Here is a 21679-nt window from a genome sequence, read left to right as displayed (position 1 = left end):
GACAGGTGACCAACAAGAGTATTCCATCCCATACACGTCATATTTAGTATAAACTGAGTGATCGCGAGAGTTTCTTCCCTTCTTTCCCCTTTTCTGCCATGGCCGGTGTCCAGGGAGAACTCCGTCCAATCTCCTGCTTTTACCTGGATCCTGAGTTCCCGAATCCAGCTCCCTGTATCCAGCTCCCTCTGCCACTGAGCCTGAGGCTTCCCCAGTGCCACCTGCTCTGTTGCAACAGTGGGGATTGCTGTCGGGGCAGGCGGCAGTCGGGTTCGATATCGGGCTTATATACAGTTCTATACAGTTCTTTATTTTTACCATGTCACCATTATTTCTATTGTTTCATTAAAGCTGTTCTAGTTTTTCTTTCCTAACCCGTAAGTATCTCTGCCTCACTCCCCTTTCCTTCCCATTTGGTGGGGGGAGAAGAGGGTGTTAGAGAGCGTCTGTCCATGTTTAGTGGCCAGCCCAGCCCTAACCCGTGACAATACTACAAAAAGAACACTTTAAAATAATGTGTTGCTTTAATATATTAAACAGGTTGATGGTTTATTTAGAAGTGAGGTGCCATACTTCCCACTCCACATATAAATAAGAATAACTACTTGTCTTGAATACCGTAAGCACTACAGAGTTAAAAGGGGTATGTACGAAACTCAAAAACGTCAAATAGCCATGAAACTCCAAACTATCCAAACTGGGAGAAAAAACATTAGAGTCAGAACAGCCAAGTCCAGTGTTACTACATTAGGATAACAAATGCAAGCTGAAATATTTCTTGTCAGTTCAGCATACACAGAAAGAATTTTATTTCCACTTCTGACTTGTAGAGGTACTTTTCTTCATTTTATATAACATTCCAAAACATGATTAATTTTCCTTTAGCAGTGATCAGAAAGCTAACATTAATAATGAAAAAAGCACTCATTATTCCTATCCAGATACTAACTCTAAGGAAACATCGAAAAAAGTAGGCAGTAATATTATCTAATAAATATCTCATTCCATAAATGTCAAGATTTGGTGTAACGTTCTTGTTGTTGTTTCTTTTTTGTTTTTAAGAACCACCAAATTCTTGCAAAGTATGGAAGTTTAAACTGCCTAAACCAAAAGCAATATTAAATGAAGCCTCCTGCAGAATTAATCAAGTTTCTTCCCAAGGGGCAGTCACTTCTGGAACGCTAGAACTTGTACTAACTCATGAACAATATGAAAAGAAATCTGAATAAGATCACTTAAGTTTACCAGTAATACCATAAATAAAAAGAAAAGCAAAAAGCTACTTCATGATAGGGCAGTGATGCAGGAGAGGAAAATACAGTTTTGATAAATACAAGAGTTTACTTATTTTATGATACAGAAATACAATGGCAAACTCTAAACTACAGCCACTTGATATTTCCATATTAAAAATAGGTGGCTGCATAAAACTGACAATTTGGAACTCAGGAACTGTTAAGGACAGCCTTAGAAAAAGTGAAAAGAACAATACGAAAAAGACTCCCCTTTGAGATTTTGCAGAGTGTAAGACAGGATTTGCTTTTTTTTTTTTCCCCCTCATTACTTCCTGCACAGTAGCATGCAATGACCCAGCCCACATGTCTGCTTATCGAGACTTCAGGTTCAGCTCTGCATTTCATTCACCAAATCCAGTGTGAATTTCAGCCTAGGGTCATCAAGCTCCATGTCCCCACAACCCCATACCTGAAGACTTCCACACCTGCAAGACCTTTCTTGAAATGCCAGCTCTATGGATGTGCAATCCAGCAGCTTTATCAGTGTATCTTCTTCAGATATTTCTCTTAGGTATTGCAATAGCAACAAATACCAGTATTTTTGTCTGAAGAATACACGAAGTTAGTTAACTTAGTGGGTTGGTTTTTTTAAACTAAAGAAAAGAATCCTGGTTTTGTAACTTAATTTTGTATGTTTTAATGCTACCTCTGTATGAAAGTGATACCAAAATGCCAAGCTCTAAATAGACTAATATTCTAAGATTTTATTTACAGAACGATTATCAAAAGGCAATACTTCAAATTTAAGAACATGTACTGCTTACTGTAAGGATTGCTCTATACAAGGTGAAACTTGCTAATTACACATAGTACTGACAGAGAAGTTTGAGGTAAAAATATGTAGCTGGTTAAATATCTATTTTAAGTTTTATTCTTCTATAGCCCAGATGCAGGAGTTGTGCGCGGTATTTGCAGTTATACTCAACACCTTGGGACAAGGCCTGTCTTGTACATGAAAACATAATGGATAGTTTCCATGCTACATATTTTAAAAACACTTGATCTTCAAGTCTTTTAGGCAAAATTGAGTTAACCAAGTTCATTGGAAAACAAAGAACAGGAACACCAAACCAAAAAGCTGATGAAGAGTAAGGCCTTAAAAGACAAGGAACCAAAGCCAGTAGTCAGATACAGCAAAAACAGCTGATGAAAGAGAAGAACCTAAAACCAGAATGATAACCTAGGAGAATTGACTCTAGGACTAACAAGTTTAACATCTAGGACAGTAAGAAACAATTCAATAATCAGTGAAAGAGGATTAACAAAACCATTAAGAAGTCAAACATTAGATAAAGTTTTTCTTTTTCAAGCTAGAGAGCTCAAGACAGGTTCATAGTTAATGTCCTGGTTCTCTAAACTCTTAGCAACAAACAACAAGTAAATCAACTCCTTTAACATAGTTAACACACAGCTTCAATCTTGCAGCTTTCACCTGTCATAAATAGCTTGAGTATTCTAATGACTGTAAAAGGAAGCTTAGGGCTCTCCAGAAGCATCACCAGGCCTAGTGAGCAAAAAACAAAATAAGAAAAAAACCCACCCCAACATACCTTGTGTTGTTCTATGGAGTCTATCCATTGTTGTCTGTGGTCTGGGTCCTGAGCTCGGAGGTACCAAACACTATCATTTACACTAATATCAAATCTGCATTCATCGAAGTCATGGGGCTGTGAGAGGAAAGAGTATAAAAGTAGCTAAAATTAGCAACATGATGAACAACACCCCACAGAACATGGACACCCTAAAAAACACTCTAATTAGAAAATCTGACCTATATTGTCCTGAAGTCTCTGTAAATTTACCTTAGATGTTAATTTTTGTTTTATGCAGCTCGTAATGAACATACACTCTCACAATGAAAACTGCCAGTCTTCTGAAATAAAAAAGCCTGTATAATACATGCGTATTAAATAAAATTGTCACAAAAACTTCCATACAAACACTGAACAGGATTTCATGCTTTAGAATAAAATTTTTTAGGAAAGTAACTACAGAACACATCCAGGAAAATACATCTATATAAATTTTTAATTTCAAAGCAGGAAAAAAAAAAAGGTTATTGCTATCAATATTGATTTTAAATAGAAGCTATACACTGTAGGAAAAAGCACCAGCATATAACGATCAAAGCAGACTAAAGCAAAATGACAAGGAAGAGAGGGAACTGAAGGAAGCTGTGGCACCCTCTGCCTCAGCTATTTTCAGCATATAAAATAGAATTCACAGACATTTGGGAGCAACACGCAATCCTTTCCAGTATCACCAGTCAAATGAATCTATCTTTCAGTTCACGTGCCTTAAATACTAAAAAGCTTTTACTGGCATTACAATGAAGCTGGTAAGCAAAGTAGAGGGAAACAAAACAAATATCTAATCTGCCCTGTGACCTGACCCCTTAGCAAACATCCACCTGAACACATCCCTCCCTCACTAGCCCCTCAAAAAACCCCTTTCTGAATACAAAGAAAGAAATTACACATACAAATTACCACAAGAAGCTATCAGGTTGTAAGGTTATGGTAAGCAAGATGATCTGAAGGACCACAAATACCCATTCCAGATGCTACAGACAAGTCAAGTCTACACATGGTAGTAATATTCTTTACAATGTAAGAACCACTCTGAATATGTTCACCTTGCAGACAACTAAAGCACTGTGAATCACTTGTGAAGCACTCCACATGAGAAAACAAGAGAAAACCCAGAAGCAAGTCTCATTTGTTGTCAAGCACAGCAGTCCAGTGTCAGTGAGAATTATTTTTAAAGGATCTGGAAATCAGAAGCTATTTCCACATAATACAGAATATTTCTTGGTCAAATGTAGAAAGAAAAGCACAACAGAAGCCAGTAACAGATGAGCTAGAAAGTGTTTATCAAAAGTACACAAAGCTTCACTTTTTCTGTTAAAAGCTTCACATATTTGCTCAAGCATCTGAATCAAAGTTCAATATAAAGGAAATTTAAACTTCCCATGGAGAAAAAACCTCAGCAATTGACAAAACTGACAATCAACTCAACTGTAGCTACTGATTACTTAATAATTGAGCAATCTCAGTTCAAGTCAAACAACTTTCAAAACTGGTTCTATACAATGTTTTGCCTTCACTGAACTACAGAACACAGGGATGTAAGCAGGGACAGGTGGCTGACCCTGCCTGGACATCGGGTGCCCACTACAGCTGCTCTACCATTCTCCTCCTCAGCTAGACAGAGAGAGAAAATACAATGACAGACTCGTGGGTCAAGATAATGACAGAGAGATCATTCAACAGTTACCTTCACAGGCAAAACAGACTTGATCTGAGGGGAAAAATATTAATTTATTACCAGTCAAATCAGAGCAGGATAATGAGAAACAAGAGCAAAACTAAAGGCACCTCCCCTCCCAGAATTGTCAGAGTTAGAAGAGACCTCTAGAGGTGATCTAGTCCAACCCACCCTGCCCTACCCCATTAAAATACATTTGTCTAGAGCACATTACACAGGATTTCATCCAGGAGGATTTTGAAAGTTTCCAACAACAGGAGACTCCACAATCTCCCTTGAGCAGCCTGCTCCAGTGCTCTGTCATCCTCATGGTAAGTTTTTCCTCATACTTAGATGGAAGATCCTGTGTTCCAGCATGTGCCTACTGCCCCTTGCCCTTTCACAGGGCACTACTGAAAATCCAGCTCCATCCTCCCTGCATCCACCTTTTAGGTATTTATAGACATTAGTAAGGTCTCCTCCCAGTCTTCTCTTCTCCAGGCTAAAAAGTCCCAGCTCTCTCAACCTCTCCTTGTAAGAGAGATGTTCCACTCCCCCAATCATCTTCACTGCTCTCTGCTGGACTCTCTCCAGTAGTTCCCTGTCTTTCTGTGTCCAGAACTGCGCACAGTATTCCAGACACATTCTCACCAGGACAGAATAGAGGGAGGATGACCCACTGGCCATTCTTCTTAATTCAGCCCCAGATATCATTGGCCTTCTCGGCAACAAGGGCACACTGCTGGCTCATGGTTAACTGGCTCATGGTCTACCACGACTCCCAAGATCCTTCTCCTCAGGGCTGCTTTCCAACAAGTCTATCCCTAACATACACTGCAGCATGGGGTTCTTCCTCCCCAGGTGCCGGACCCTGCATTTGCCTTTTCTGAACCTAATTAGGTTCCTCTCTGTCCAGCATGCCAGCTTGCCCAGGTCACACTGGTTGACAGCACAGTCCTCTACTGTGTCAGTCACTCCTTCTGCTTTTGTATCATCAGCAAACTTGCTGAGGATACGCTCTGTCCCCTCACCAAGGTCATTGATGAACATGTTTAATAAGACCAGACCCAGTACCGACCCCTGGGGAACACTGGTGGTAACAGGCCTCCAACTTGACCTCACACTTGATCTCAACCCTCAGGGCTGTGTCACTCAACCAGCTCTCAATTCACCTCACTGTCCACTCGTCTAGCCTGCACTTCCTTTCCTCCTCACCCCTCTTTCTTCACAGCCTCAACTTCAACCATGATTTTCTCTACCTCCTCCTCACAAGCAGTACAGGGCAGTGAAGACTGGGGGTTGCAGTCAGTTCATCAACACAGGACACAGGCCTCTGTAAACTCCTCCAGCACGGGTCCTTCCCACAGGCTGCAGTTCTTCACAAACTGCTGGGATGCCTTCCATGGGGTGCAGTCCTTCAGTGACAGACTGCTCCAGCATGGGTCCATCCCATTGGTTCACAAGTACTGCCAGGAAAACTGCTCCACGTTTTCACCATGGGCTGCAGGGGAACCTCCGCTCCAGCACCTGAATCACCTCCTCTCTCTCCTTCTTCACTGATCTTGGTGCCGCTCATCCTCATCACTCTCTTCCAGTTGCTGTTGTGTAGCAGTTTTTATCCCTTCTTAAATAAATATGTTATCACAGAAGAGCTACCATCATTGCTGATCATCTCAGTTTTGTCCATCAGTGGGTTTGTATCTGAGCTAGATAGTACTAGCTCTATCAGATACAGGAGCAGCTTCTGGCATCTTCTCACAGAAGCCACCTCTGTAGCATCCCTGCTATCAAACTCTTGCCATGTAAATCCAATATAGGATGTCAAATCTTCTAGTCCAAGCCTCTCTCCAAACTGCATTTCCTACCCGGTTACTACTACTAAATATGAAAAAGATGTTTATCTGCTTTAAGGTAGCAAACCTGTCTCATCCATGTGTCAGGCTTATATGCCTGTTCCCACCCCAGCCACCCATTTGCCAGGCCCTCCTTTAGCCATGTAGTGAGTGACATGCATCTACAACAACGGAATATTCTCCCAAAAATCACCCCAAAAGCACTGCACAAGAATTAGCTACTAATTTTTCCTGCCATGATAGCAATCCTCTGTTTAATCTTCCTTTCTCTGAAGCCCTTTTGTGAGGAGGCAGAAGCAATTACATGCTACACAGTTTGAGACTTGTAAAAATTCATCTTAAAAGCCCGCAGTACTACTGATTTCACACTTCCATATACAACTTACTCCACTGCACAATCATCCTTGCCTTTTTTCCCCCTCCATCTCTAACCTAAACCTAAGAAACAGCCACTAAATTAGGCAAGTGACACGTGATCTGCTCGACAGATGCATGTTACCTAGTTACCATCTTATAGCACTTACTAATTGGATATTTTCCTTATTTTTGGCAACTGATACCAGACCCATTATTTACTCTCCTTTTCATCTTTTTTTATTTTTAATACAGGATCCACCACCAGAGCCCTAAATTAAGTGAATGTGCAAGACAAGCTATCCAATACTCAATTTTGCATTTCTCTTCACTTTCTTCATGTAGATACTATTTCACTTAGATCTCCTTTCCTCTGAGGTTCACTGGTTCAGTCTAGTGTTTGCTCTCCTCCTCACGCTCAGAAACTCTTATAAAACGGTACAGTTCTTAGCCAGACAAGATGTTCGAGGATAAAGAAGGATTTTCTTCTGTAACAACCTAAGGACCTATGCTGAGGCCAGGATATGTCCTACTGCCTTTTCACAATCAAGATAAGGAGAGAAAGAGGAATGTCTTAGTCATGCACGGAAGCAGGAAGCAAGCAGTTATTCACTATCTACCCTCAGGACCTAAAGCACACTGGAGAACTTCAGCTGCTTTTTCCTAACTCCCCCACACCACAGCAGTTTCAGACAGCTTACATACACAAATTGAGAGGGCAAGTCTGGGAACAAGCCCCAGACACTGTGAATGGGAGCACCTGGAAACCTTTACAGCATTTTCAAACGTGAGTTGGGCAAACTTTAAGAGTCTGTGGCAGACTTAGCCTGTGTGTGCACTATGGGTTCCTTCTAGAGCAAGCACTTAAAAACTCAAACAGGTAAACCATAATTCCATGCAAGAGCATGCTGCAAGACGAAGGCATCCAGCACTCCCAAACACCCTTTCTGTATATGTACTAAGTCGTCTCCCAAATCATCTACAAATATTTCTAATGAAACAAAGGTAATTTCAAGATTTAAGTGTCCTAGATCTTTCTGTACAAAAGCAACTGATACTAGACTAGCTCTTAAATTCTAAACACGTAAGAACAGTTTATACGAAGAAACATTTACTAGGCTACAGTTACTGAGGAAGTCCATGGCCAGCTCAGGTCTCATGAGTCATAGCTGACTGCACTCCCTCAAAATCTTTTGTGCTATACAGCTCTCAAGCCTGACGTATTAACGAAACAAGTTTTGGAACAGTATTTCCTTGAAAAATACCGGTTCAAGCGCTTATGGCAAATCATACAGGGAAGCTCAAGTGCTCTTACATACTTTATAACTTTCAAAAGTACTCCATGGGGGAAAAAACCCAACCTGAACAGAGACATTTTCGCTGCCTCACTCACTGCTCTAAATGGGACTTCCCCTTACAGAGGAAAGCTGCAGCAGTCCACAGTAGATCCAGCTCAAGTCTGCACACCACAACTATTAAAGTGTGCTTGTGCTCTTATTCCCACTGCTAAATTATAACTTATCGACGGTTACTTTAAAATTTTGAAGGTTTTTCCCATTAGGAAAATACCAAGCAGGGCACTAGGCCTACAGAAAATGAGAACTACCATACTTTTTCTACTCTCAGACACTAATGCTACTAGCACAAATGCAACAGAGGCTGTAATCTAGTCTAGCTCCACAGTTCAGAGTTGTAACCAAAGAACACTATATATTGCTACGAAGATAACTGCAGTTTACAAATACACCAGTGTTAAACACTGTAATAACATATACGGAGTGAAGACAAGCCTTTTACTTCCCTAATTTTGCAGTACAAAGCTATTTGTCCCAGAAACTTTGATATAGTTTTGCTGGTTTTTTGTAATGCCAATAGTTTTTTCATACAAGATTAAGAAAAAATTTAATATAGATGTATATTCGTTTTGCCCACAGCCAAATATAAAAACCTGTTCAGTTGCTGAATAGAATTCTCAAATTTCTAAATTCCAGTCATATTTAAGCCAGGTTCCATAAAACCTCTAACGCTAATTCTCATTCATTCTGCCACAACACTACATTGTTTTTCTGTGGCCTGAGCTATCACAGCCATTAAGTCTTGTATGAGTACTATATTCAGTAAAAGGGTAATTTTATAATGAAGGCAATTATTCAATACCACGTGTTTTACTTCCTGTAACAAAATTATTGCAAAATCGTGATAAACCATTGCTTTAGAAAAGCCATTTGGTAAAGTAATGCATTTTGGTTTTTTTAATTAAATTTTACAGAATTCTTCTAAGGGGAAAAACTCAAATGATCTGAATTTCTCTGACAATGAGCAAGTTTTCAATGATTAGCAAAGACTTAGGTAGTACCATTAAGCTAAAACATGTAACCTGGCATCCTGCCCATCACTTAGCAAAGCTCAAAGCAAGTTAACAGAACTCCTCACTCTTTTTTCCAGGTAGGCTTGAGGATGGTGTCACTCATAAGGTACTTTATTTTAAATTGAGAAAACCAATTCAAGTTTTTATAATAAAATCAAAAGTTTTTCTTTAAAAATGGCCTAAACTTGTATGTCTTACATCAGAATATCTACAGCTATTAAAAATGCTAATTCTCAGCTTTTAGAAAATGGCTTACACGAGTAAAACTGACAGCATAAGATTATTCTTCCTATATAAATGTGAAGTGTTTTGCATGTATTCCACTGATGTAAATGCTGTAACCCATGCTGACAGATTTTTTTTTTTCCCCAGGTGGGATGTGTATAGGGATAAACCATCCCATGATCACTTCCCTTCCACTCAGGACATGAGCTGCACACTTTGCCCTTTGTTTCATCTGATATGGCAGTACCAGAACCACTTTGCAATTCTGATGTTTATCTGCAAGCATCTTCACATTCACAAGCCTGAAAAATCTTTTCAAGATAGTCTCCACAAGCTGTAACTTAAACACCTCTTATAAAAGTGGACATAAAAAGTTATACTTAGGAAAATGAGATGCAACCCAGGCTATCATAACCAATGTTTGCCAACCCAGAGCTGAATACACCATCTTTTCCCAAGTGAACAATGTCACTTTCCTACACAATGCAAAGTACAATTTATCCATTGGTTTGTGAATTCTTTCCACCATCCCCACGGAATCGAGTAAAGAAGCATCCTCTCTGCACATTCTGCAACTTCCTGAAAGTCTCCAATTGCACAGTACCTGAACAAACTACCACTTCCCCCCACAAAAACAGATGTTCACAGCAGTTACCACATAACAATATCTACAGATCTGCCTATATATGTACTCACAGGACGTTTGTTAGGTTCTGGCCCTGGATATATCACTCAGATGCCCGAAAAAAACCCTCTATCAATTTCTCCAACAGGAAATCTAGAAGATTATTCCAGGACAATACATACGGGACAAGGAAGGACAGAGGGACACAAGTTATTACCAGAATACACTAAACTGCATCTATAACACAGCATTATTTTTGAAATAGAAGTTCAAAGAAGGACTGTATTCACACATAAGCAAGAGAATCTCCTCTGCAGCAAACTGGATAAAGAGAAAGATGTGTATTTGATAATTTAGGTGGCAATGGACAAAATCACTATCCCATGCTAAATAAAAAGAAAACGTATCATCTTATATAAGCTGTAGAAACACAACACCGAGGACTTTAAAATAGCTTACCTGACACAACAGAAAAAAGGGAAGCCAGTGTAATTAACGTAGCAGTTAACAAGATCAAATTAAAACAAACAAATCCAACTTTTCACCATTTTCAGTAAGCAACACATATCAAAATAAGAAAAACACTGCAGTTATTGACAAGTGAGGCTAATACCGAAGTACGTATGTGGCCTGTGTGAGCACACAAAAAACCCCACCAATGTGATACCAAGAAGAAAAAAGTTATATGAACACTTTCGGTATGTACTTATGCTGAGGTGCTAACAAAAACTCACAGATAAAGTTTACTTTGAGTTGAGCTGTACAATTGAAGGAAGTAATTTTTAAAGTACACATGTAAACTGTGTTTCAGCTCCCATGTAAAACCAGTTTGAAATTGACAAAGACTGTGATCATTCAGCTAGGAAAAAAAGCAAGTGAAAAACCTCAGCCAAGTTTCAAAAAGTACACATCTTAAAATAATTTTCTAAAGCATTTAATCCATGACAGATCCAAAATGGCTGAAAACATGCCAACTTACAAAAAAGCAAACAGTGATAGTGAAATTAAGCACCACGAATTTAAAGTTGTATTCTGTACAGTGAGTAGTACTCAAAATCAATGGAAAAATTCTCTCAATTAGCAGGATCAAAGTCTTTGTTTTACCAGTGAATACTAGGCTTAGTAAGACTTTTACCAAACAAGACAGAGTCTAAAAATATGGTCTTTTGTGCCCTATTAAACACTAAGGAGAAGTATGAAGTCAAGTTAGTGTATCTCATCCTGGAGTCACTGCTCATTTTTCAGAAAGCAGTCTGACCACTGCTACTACAAATGGTCTGCTTCTCCTTGTAGCCTTCCCTGACATTATTTCCTCTGAATACCATCACTGTATTTTCCTTCAGAGATTTCTTCCTTTCCTAAAGTCTGCACGCATGCAGCAAAAGCCCCTCTCTGCTTAGGAACAATTCTTGTTCCTTCTTTCAAACAAGCACATTAACCAAAAGCTACATCTATAATGACTCTCCAGATTACTACAGTGGCCTGGCCCTGTCTGGTTGTGAGACCCCTACCCACCCACTCTCTCACTTCCCCTCCTCAGCTGAACAGGGTGAGGTGAGAAGGGTGGAAAAGATGAAAAGCTCGTGGGTCAAGATGAAGACACACAGATCACTCCTATCACTGGCAAAACAAACTTGATTTAGTGAAAGTTTGGTTTACTGCAAATTAAGAGTTGGATCCAAGGGGAAAAAAAAAAGACAAAGCTAAAAATTCAGGCAGAGGTATGCGGAAATGAGAGTTGTGGTCAGTTCATACATTTTAACTGTGCCACACCTTCCTTATACTCTTACTCTGCTCTAGCACAGGTCTTCCCCATGGCTGCAGTCTTTCAGGATAAATCTGCTCCAGCATGGGCTCTCCACAAGCTGCAGTCTCCTTCAGGGCATATCCAGCTGCTATGGTAGGGTCCTCTACAGGCTGAGATGTGGAAGTCTGATTTGGTGTGGGGTTCTCTGCACAGGCTGCAGGGAAGAGTGTGGATCTCTGGCTCAAGTTGGAGAACTTCCTCCCTCCTGTTCCTGCTCTCACCTCAGTGCTTGCAGAGCTATTTCGCACTTTTTTCTCACTCCTTTCCTTTTTCACACACTGCTAAGCAGCATTTTTGCACTTTATGTTTACCTCAAGGTGCCACCACAGTGGTTGAGGGGCTTAGCTGTGCTCTGCAGTGCATGAGCTGGAACCAGCCACGTCCCGTGCAGGGCAATCATGTCTCTCCTTAAAGAGGCTGCACAACAGCCCCACCATTGCTACATACACCTAGTGCAATTACAAAAGTTCATCAAGATGCTTTTATCCCTACAAGTAACTTGTGGGGACACTTGGCTTTAGAAGTACAAATATTAAAGTTACTAAATAATGTCATTACTTTAATTTTGTAAGTTTTTTAGTTTTTACCTTTTTTTAACATCATCAACTAGGCTAGGTCTAAGTCTCAGGGTGGAACAACTTAGACAAATATAACAACTTTTATTAAAAGGGTACTAAATTGCTCCTCCACTCTGCTCTTGCCCCTCTATTTTGCTCTTGTGAAACTCCACCTGGAGTACTGCATCCAGCTCTGGAATCCCCAACGAAAGGTCGTGTGACCCTGTGGGAGCAGGTCCACAGGAGGGCCACAAAGATGATCAGAGGGCTGAAGCACCTCTCCTACGAGGACAGGCTGTTCAGCCTGGAGAAGAGAAGGTTCCAGCAAGACTTTATAGCAGCCTTCCAGTACCTGAATGGGGTCTAAAGGAAAGTTGGGGAGGAAGTGTTAACAAGGGCACGTTGTGATAGGACAAGGGGTAATGTTTTTAAACTAAAGTAGGGTAGATTTAGATTAGAAGTCAGGAAGAAGTTCTTTACTATGAGGGTGGTGAGACACTGGAGTAGGTTGCCCAGAGAGGTGGTAGAAGCCTCATCCTTGAAGTTTTCAAGGCCGGGCTGGATGGGGCTTGGAGCAGCCTGGTCTGGTGGGAGGTGTCCCTACCCATGGCAGGGAAGTGGAAACAAGATGATGTTTAAGGACCCTTTCAACTCAAGCCATTCTATGATTCTACAAAAACCCAACAGATGTTACAAGTTCTATTTCACTTTATTTGTGGTATTCCCCTCTGCCACTCCCCAAACAAAAATCCAAGTAGTTCTACAAACTTGGGGAATTATAGTCTGCCAAAATTTCCAACACAAAACTCTAGTTTCCCTTTCTGAATGCTAGAATCCAGGAAAAAAATACAATAGAAACATTGGACTAGGATGTCTTCCCCTTTCCTTGCTGTTATTCTTAAGCAATAGAATGCATTTTTTAATTACAGCAGCTGGCTGGTTTTGGTTGTTTTTTTAAAGGATTTAGGAAAAAATCTTACTGCAAACATGCCAACGGGCAAATAAGCAAGACAGCTTTATGACTACTGAAGCAGTGATGATCCTTTTAGGTGACAAAACATGGGACATCTAATCATTGCTCGTTACTACATTAAAACGAAAACTTTCTCAGAACTGCACATTGATACATCTAGAAAGAACTTACCAAGAAAACAGGCCTAAAAATATAAAAGCCCATTAAATGTTTTCACAGTCTTTGCTACAACCCAGGTATTTCACTTCACATCTTAGGTTAGGATATTTGCCTTTCAAAATGCATTTCAATGCTGCTTTTTCTTTTAAATAATAACCCTATCTTTCCAGAACTAGCTGAAGTAGAGGCCTACTGTATCCATGAAAGCAGAAGCACACCAAGTAGAATTTAGTATCAGCTTGTTAGCATGCTATGCAAACTTTAAAATGAGCTTGGTTTAATCCACTGCAAAGCAGCTCTCTTCATTGCAGAATCACTTTTCCAAGTCTGGAACAAGCATATATTGTATGTGTTAGTTCAGCACTGAAACCACATCTAAAATTTGAAACCTACATTTCTCAATAGCAAACCTGGTAAATCTGGTTTTCTGCACATGCTGCAGAGAGGTTCAGATACAGGAAAACTATATAAAATCTAATTTTCAGACTTTTTTTGCAGGGAATTGGTTGCAGACCAATTTTTACTGACTTAAGACTGGCAAATCAGTGTTTCAAAGAATGCTACTTCAAGGGTGGGAAAAGGCAGCAAAGAAATTTTCCAGCTGGTGAGTAGAAATCATAGTAAGATAACGTGCACCTGGAGATAGCAAGTAGACAGTTGTTTAGAAAGTTTTAATGAGCTGTTCGTCCTTGGGGTTGTGTGGAACCAGACCTAAGCAGGGATTTTCTAGTCAAAACCCTCGTTATGGAGATCAGAGTGCACCAAAACATCAAAAATTGTTTATGAAAGGCTGAAAGTGAGCCAAAATTAAATGTGGCAGTGGGCGATCACAACCACCAACTCAATTCAGAGCATCAAAAGCTCACCCTTCCCGAGATCCGCAAAGAGCATGTGTGCTAATTTACATGAGAGGCAAAGCTAATTTTAACATATTGATCCAATGATGAATGTGACCATTATCACTAACCAGTAATTGTAGAAGTAGTGGCAAGATAGGCGTGTTTGTACTAATAAGTTACAAAACAAATATGTTGCATTTTTTGATGCGGTATGCTAGTTCCATCTAGCATCCAAACCTGGCCAACTTTGTTAATAAACCAATGTCAGCTTTCCTAACTATCATTTGGTTTAGAGAGTTCTTTCTTTACAGTTGTTGCTTTCAGCAACAGAATCAACCATCCTATAGTTTTAAAGTATCCAATTATTAATATTTTATCCAATTATTTCCCTGTTAATCATCTGGAACTACTTTGTAGTATTGAGTCATCTCTGTTGGTTCATAGGTAAACACACCTCTGACACACACTACTCCCAACTACCTACAGAAAAACCAACGTAATAACAAGATCTGGAGTGTAACAAATAGGCACTTGAATTATCAACTAAACTTTGGTCAAAGGCATGGTTTAGCAGTGTGTCTTTAGAAGAAATGAGGGCAAGACTAAAATAATTGTAGAAGAGCATATGCACACAGCCATTGCCTGAATTGATCTACTAGTGACTGTGGATGTCGTTCGTAAGAGCTCCATGGATTAGTGATGGGGTATTAACAGATCCAGATACACACTGTGAGAAATCAGGATATAACTAATTGGCCTGTCGTGCATGAACAGTCTGAAGAATCCCAAACTTCAAAGTCATAACAATTTGCCTTTAGAGACAACTAGCAGTTAATGACTCCAGGATGAGATACTGAAAATGGAACTGTATATGTTGTTCCATCAGTGGAAATCAGCCCACAAAACTGAGCTCCCTATAGACAAATGCACATGACACTTCTCAGCTATGCATTAGGAGTAAAATATTTGCATTATCCACCTATACCATGCATCAGTCACGAAAAAAAAAAGAGTCGAGGTTATACCACCTGAAAAAACATCAGTTTAGCATTGATTTGAAATCATAAGCTTAAACTCATTAGGAATCTCATCATACACAGCAAGAAGCTGGAGTTATTAGCCAGGTAGGGAGCAAGGCAACTTTCATATAAACTTTAAAGAATGCAGAAACCCTATGTGTCACTTTTTTGGGGGGGTTATTTTTACAGGACAATCAAATATAGGAGCAGGAATCACAAATACACTGCTGCATCCCTAAAAAAAAAAAAAAAATATCAAAATCACTATTTGTGTATTGATTAGCTTTGTTATATCTCATACTATAGATTGCAGTGTGCCATGGAATACCCAAAAGCTGTACATACACCAATAGCAATAGTACAATATAGATTTCACAAAACCCAATAAACCCATAAGGCAATATCCCTGGAAGACTTTCCACCCTAAGAGAAAGCCATGCTTTGCAGCACTACATCCAGCCGGCAGAGATAGTAAAGCACCCTGGATCCAGACTCATGTGAAAGGAGTGGAAAGCTCCCAGCAGTGCCTGCTGTACCAGTGAAAGCAGTACAGTAAGACTTAAGATTAGCTTGCTTTGAATTCAAACATAAGCAACTTAATACAGTATAAGGGTATAAGCATTTTTATAAGTTCAGTATTAGAATAAGTAAGGCCTGCTGTTAGTAATGTTAAATGTTCAATGTCCCAGTCCTGATCTGTAAGGCTCACTGGCTGTGAGCTAGACCTTGGTACCAGGTGTCTCTTGTTATAACAATTTAAGCATTGGATAACACAAGCCTTGAAAATACAGACACAAGCTAAAAGCAGAGGCCCCAGAACCATAAAAATTCAGTAATGATCATCAGTGAAAAACTACAACTTCCAGAGCTGGGAAAGCTGGTTTTGGTTTAAGTAGCAGCAGCTACACAAGGCAAAAAAACCTCAAACAACTGAGCAAGAGCAAGGCACCTGCTACAGCCTGGGAAAGTAACGCCTCCCCAGCATCACACCACACACAGCCTAGGACCAGGAGCCTCAATCATTTTATAATAGATCCTAAACCAAGGAGGGGCACATTGGCAGAAGATGACACCTACTTGAATTTTTTCCATTTCCTGTCATCCACCTTCCCTTACTGAGGAGCTCTTCAGTCAAATTACTTTGACCTCAGCAACTAGGACCATCAAGAACAAAGACATCTGTCTAGCTGTATGGTTCTGGCTGCAAGCTATTGCAAATTTACAGCTAATTCAGGATGCAAGTCAGGTAAGACTGAACACTTTGAACACTTAATGAGAATGTGTGTAAGAATTAATGTACAGTGATGACTAACAATGTGTAAGAACTAATAAGCAAGCACAAGGCATGTTGCTTACGTCAGCCTAAATGCTTTCATTCTAAAGTTAGAAACTGACCTGATTTGCCTAAACTCTATCACAACCATCTCCAATTCCTTGATATTATATGTAATTATAACATTTATGTGCATATGTCTGTACGTGCACACATATTTAGTTGTTAATAGCCTAAAGAGACAGCTTAAGAAAAACAGCAACTTTGCTTCTTGCAAGAGAGATCAATATTTTATCTAATCCACACTGATTAGAATTCATGACAAATATGGCAAAAAACAGTAACTGAAGTGCACTGCCTGAATGAGGAGGCAAAAAGATGAACTGGGAGAAGCAGAAACAATTAGTCACCTATGAAGAACTATTCTGAGTGTATCAACAGAAGTGAAAGGCTGGTGAATTAACAACTTCAGGAGGGAGCAGAACAGGAGATGGCTTGGTGCACCTGCATACTAGATTTTTAAAAACAAGCACTCTCTTTTTACTTAGCATTCGAGGAAAATGTATTAGAAAGCGAGGTCTGGTATTGCACAAATCCTCAACAGAGATGTAAAAAAGTGACACTAACAGCTATCACAAGACAGATGAGACAATCAACAGCAGGTTCCATGGCATAACTGTTGAGCAACACTACGACCCTGGGTGGGGGGTGGCATATGAACCAACTGCATCAATGAACAAGGGAACAACTATAATCTTAGGAAGATGCATGGAATTTCAAATTGAGCAAGAGTAAGGATTGCAAATATCACAGAAAAATTTCCTGAGGTATAAAATCATAGCTGTAACACCAAAATGCTAACACTAGAATTATTTAAGGCTTGGTATACCACCTGTGAGATATGCTCCATAGCACAAAAATGTTCCAGTATAAACTATGGGCAGGAATTATGATCCTGAAGTGGATGTCAACTCAAGAACATTGATAAAATTTAATTAATTCTCTTAATAAAAGGAGTCAGGTGGGTGCATGACATTCAAATTGATAACAAAAGAACTGTCAGAAATCCTGCTGGATTACAGCCCTGATTTCAAGTGTGTGTTAACACATGTTTATACTCTGATAGAAAAGTTGAATTCTTTAGCAATATTAAGTAATCAAAAAATTTTTGTTTAATATGCATTACTGATTTTTTCCATAATCATTCATTCTTAATCAAGATGTGAATGAATATGGAATTCTTCATGATAATATGAACAGTCTCACCTGAGCTGATCTGGATGCATATTTTTCAACTTCTGACTTAATTTCCTCCATATGCACTTCGGAAGAAATTTATTTCTCCACACTGCCATATAATTGCTTTTTGCTTGCCAGGGCTATTAACACTCCATAGTACTTTGATAAATACAGGGCCATGTCCTGCCATTTTCACTTTGAACACCAACTCATTTATGGCTGGTTCAGATAACTTGAACACATACAAATTTGTAGAGAGAATGCGAACGCTAAAAATAATTGTCCAGCAGAATCCTCTGTTCCAAGCAACTTCTGCCTGCTGCACCAGCACTGGTCCAGCGTCATTACCTCCTAGGTATCAACTCCCTTTCTTTCCCTTTATCTCTCATTGCTCTTCAGTACTTTCTTGTTCTGCATACAACCACCTCAGGCCTTTCACATATGAGTAAGCATTCCTGACCACACTTGCCTTTGTCTAGAATATCCATTCAGATCTCTCTACCATTTAGCCAAGATTTTCTACCAGTCTGGATTTAACTATGTGATTATTTAAGGAACACACGAAAGCCTAAAACTACTAATTGCCTTTGTCCTAAATAAACTCCTATCTAGTTAGGGCTCATATTCTTCATCTTAGTTTATTCAGGTCATCTTTTTACTAGCAATTAAGTCTGAGGAAGCACTTTATCCAATTACAGAATATGAATTATTTAATTAAATGCTCATCACTTCATACTAAACCAGATTGTTTTCCAACCTCAGACAGCTGGAGACAGTATTTCCCCATGCCATTAGCAATTATTACAAATTTACTACTACAGTACTTCTGCCCAGGGCATGGATTTCTAGCTTAGCTTTTTAAAATAAAAACTTTCACCAACTAAAAGCTATCAGTTTGCATTCAAATTAACTAGCAGCAGCCTGAATCCAACCTATCAGTAGATAAAAGCTGCAATTACATCATTCTTCATCTATCATAAGTAGGTCTGTTAGCAAGTTCAAAGTCTGGAGCAGCAGTTAGAAAATAGCAAATTTAAAGATTACCTATATTAGTCCTTCAGGTGGATCTACTTCTACACACTGCAACTCCAAATGCTTCCAAAAATACTGTTAAATTTCACATTGTATAAAAATTAGAAGAAGCACCAAAGTACTGTTACCATTAAGATAAAATTTTTGAAAGTCTGTTTTCAAAGACATGATTTGTCAGGCTTGAAGTGTTTTAAATTATTATACTAGGAATATTTGTCTAGCACTGACGTCTTCAGTTAAAAACACGTCTCTATTCTAAAACTTAAATATCAGTAGAGTTTAAACTTTCTGTGGAAAGAGCTCTCACAGGAAGCTTCTATATTTGTTTAAATTAACAAATAGATGAAGCACCCTCTGTTAACTTGTCAATCTATTTTTTAAATTTTCAGTCTGTACTTCCTCTCACAAGCGCCCAATTATGAATGGTGGCCACCATTATACTATAAATAAACCACAAATACTGCTACAGTGAAGAACGACTGTTCAATCAACTGTATCTCTAAGAAGTGAGGTAAGTTTATTATTAGTGGCTTATTACTGGAAAGAACTATCTTGCCCTTTCTTCAGATTATACATAAGGAAATAAGAAGCTTAAAGTTTGAAACTGCCTGTTTCGCATGTTTCTATCAGCCCTAACTTATAAAATTAAAATTTATTAAGTTCTTCACAATAAGGATTTACCTTTATTTAGGAAAAATACAAAACAAAACATAAACTAAGACTTCAGTTTTCCATCTTCTTGCCTGTCATGAGCTACAGATATTTACAACAGATACTTAAGAAATCTGCTTGAATGTATATGAACATAAAACATCATTGCTGCCTTTATTAAGCAACAGTTTTTTCTAATTACTATTTGTGGGAAAAACATACCACCTGGTTTATTGAATATATCTCCACCATGCAAAATAAATTTATTGCTAAATCCAGTCCAGGTATTTTCACAGAACTGCCTAAGCATCTCTTTACAATAGAATAAAAATGAAGTGTTCTAAAAAAATTAAGACCAATAACCAATAGCATGTTTCCACTAAGAATGACATCATTATGTACCATCACAGTATAACCAAAACCAAGGAAAACTGCATCACAATTACTGCATCTTGTTTGAGCTACCAGATTAGAAATCAAGAACTTTTTCTACATCAGTAATACATAAAGAAAGATGAAGATAACTGAATTAAAATCATGTGAATTCTATCCAAAGAAAATGTGAAGATTAAGCTGGAACACAAGGCTTTGGAACTACTCTTCCTGTACAGGTAGTCACCTTTAGTGACAAAAAATACAAAGGTGGCACATGTCTGAGTTTAAGCATTCGTAGAATTTACCAACCATTACAGTTTTTTCTCTAAGCATTTTCCAAGATCCATACGGATCTATGCAGAAGAGATATCCTAACCAGCCAAATTCGTCCTGGAAAAAATGCAGAACTCATGAGACAAACACTTCACTGCTAAATATTTGTAAACAGGTTTGAAAAATCTATTAATATAAACTACCAGCAGGATTAAGTTAGTGCTTGCCTTTCTGTGAGACTGTCTGAAGGGGGAGGGGGCATAACAGCTGACCTCAAGAGCTCCCTTCTAGCATAAGTTTTCCAATGTTATTCTTGATTTATCACACCATGACTGCATGAGTTATTGCAAGTCACTGTACAAAAACAGTAATCAAGGAAAAGGCAGTACAAGCTAAAACATCAGTTTCCCTGGAAGTTGAACTCACAGCTATAGAGAGCATTTCCGTTTCTTGCAGTGACAGATCCTAGACCTTCCAACTCCACAGCTGAATCCCACGGATCCACCACTACAGGAGTGCCATCAACACCCACTTCTAATCACATACACAGAAGTCCCCATTGAAAGTTTCAGTTCAGAAATCAAAAAACTACAAAGCTTTAAAGCAATAAAGGGTATCTTTAATAAAGACCATCTGGCATCAACAACCAACTACAGCAGTTAATTTAGGATGTCCAGGCTAGATTAACGTAACAAAGCTTAAATCTGTACATACACAAACTTCTTGTAATACCTATAATTTCCTCTCATCCCTTTACCACATAGAACTTTTAGCTTCAGTTCAAGTCTCCATCCTGTTATAAACCTATTAAAAATCTTCAAGGTGTTTTTCTTTATCTGGCTAAAAGCAACTTAGTATCAGGTATTGACTTCATTGTTCTTCCCCCATAACTTAACTCACATGGCCAGTTCCTGACAGTTAATTACTTGATGTAATCCAGTAAATACAGTCCTCTATTTCAGAAAAATCAGCTGTTTTCAGTGTCAATGGTTAGTACAGCAAGTAGTCCAAACAGACACCATTTTCTTCATTCAACTAGAGACTATCATCACAGGAACCTATCTATTTTGGAGGGATTGCATTATAATTCTACACCTGAAATACCTGAAGCAACTACTTTATCAAGCAAATTTAACAAGTCTTTCTCTCATTAAATAAAGAAGGGAGAGACAAGTTATCTTATAAAACACCCCTGCAGAATTATCTGCCTATCAATCCCTGCCCAGTGTGATAGGAATGATAAATCAAGAGCAGAAGCAACTGTGGCCTTCTGAATACAACATTCATGTAAATTAATACTGCAATTTATCATTAGGCTGCTCTTCGCTGCTGGAAATACAGTAAGACTACTTGGTGACAGCAGCTTTCCAAATTTAAGGTCACACATCAACAAAACCTGGACATTCTATATTACTAGTAGTATTTATTCTATTACACACAGAAAATTACTACATTCCCCACTGAATCCAAACTTGCATACCTGCTACGAGTGCCTAAAAGAAAGCTTTGTGAAAAT

At 38.9% G+C, this 21679-nt stretch overlaps 1 protein-coding gene across 1 annotated transcript in view; it reads right to left on the bottom strand.

The window, feature by feature from the left end:
* Positions 1-21679, bottom strand: part of COL4A3BP (collagen, type IV, alpha 3 (Goodpasture antigen) binding protein) — a gene marked incomplete at both ends in the record, with an annotated part of 61207 nt that overhangs the window by 36474 nt on the left and 3054 nt on the right. Inside the window, one exon of the mRNA XM_009872012.1 lies at positions 2846-2962. Coding sequence (XP_009870314.1) covers positions 2846-2962 — 117 coding nt within the window. The remainder of the gene's footprint in view (positions 1-2845; positions 2963-21679) is intronic.

This window comes from Apaloderma vittatum, unplaced genomic scaffold, assembly GCF_000703405.1.
Source record: "Apaloderma vittatum isolate BGI_N311 unplaced genomic scaffold, ASM70340v1 scaffold3316, whole genome shotgun sequence".
In the NCBI taxonomy this organism is placed as follows: domain Eukaryota; kingdom Metazoa; phylum Chordata; class Aves; order Trogoniformes; family Trogonidae; genus Apaloderma; species Apaloderma vittatum.
Note: the sequence above shows the minus strand (reverse complement) of the source record. Positions and strands in the feature narration are given on the sequence as shown.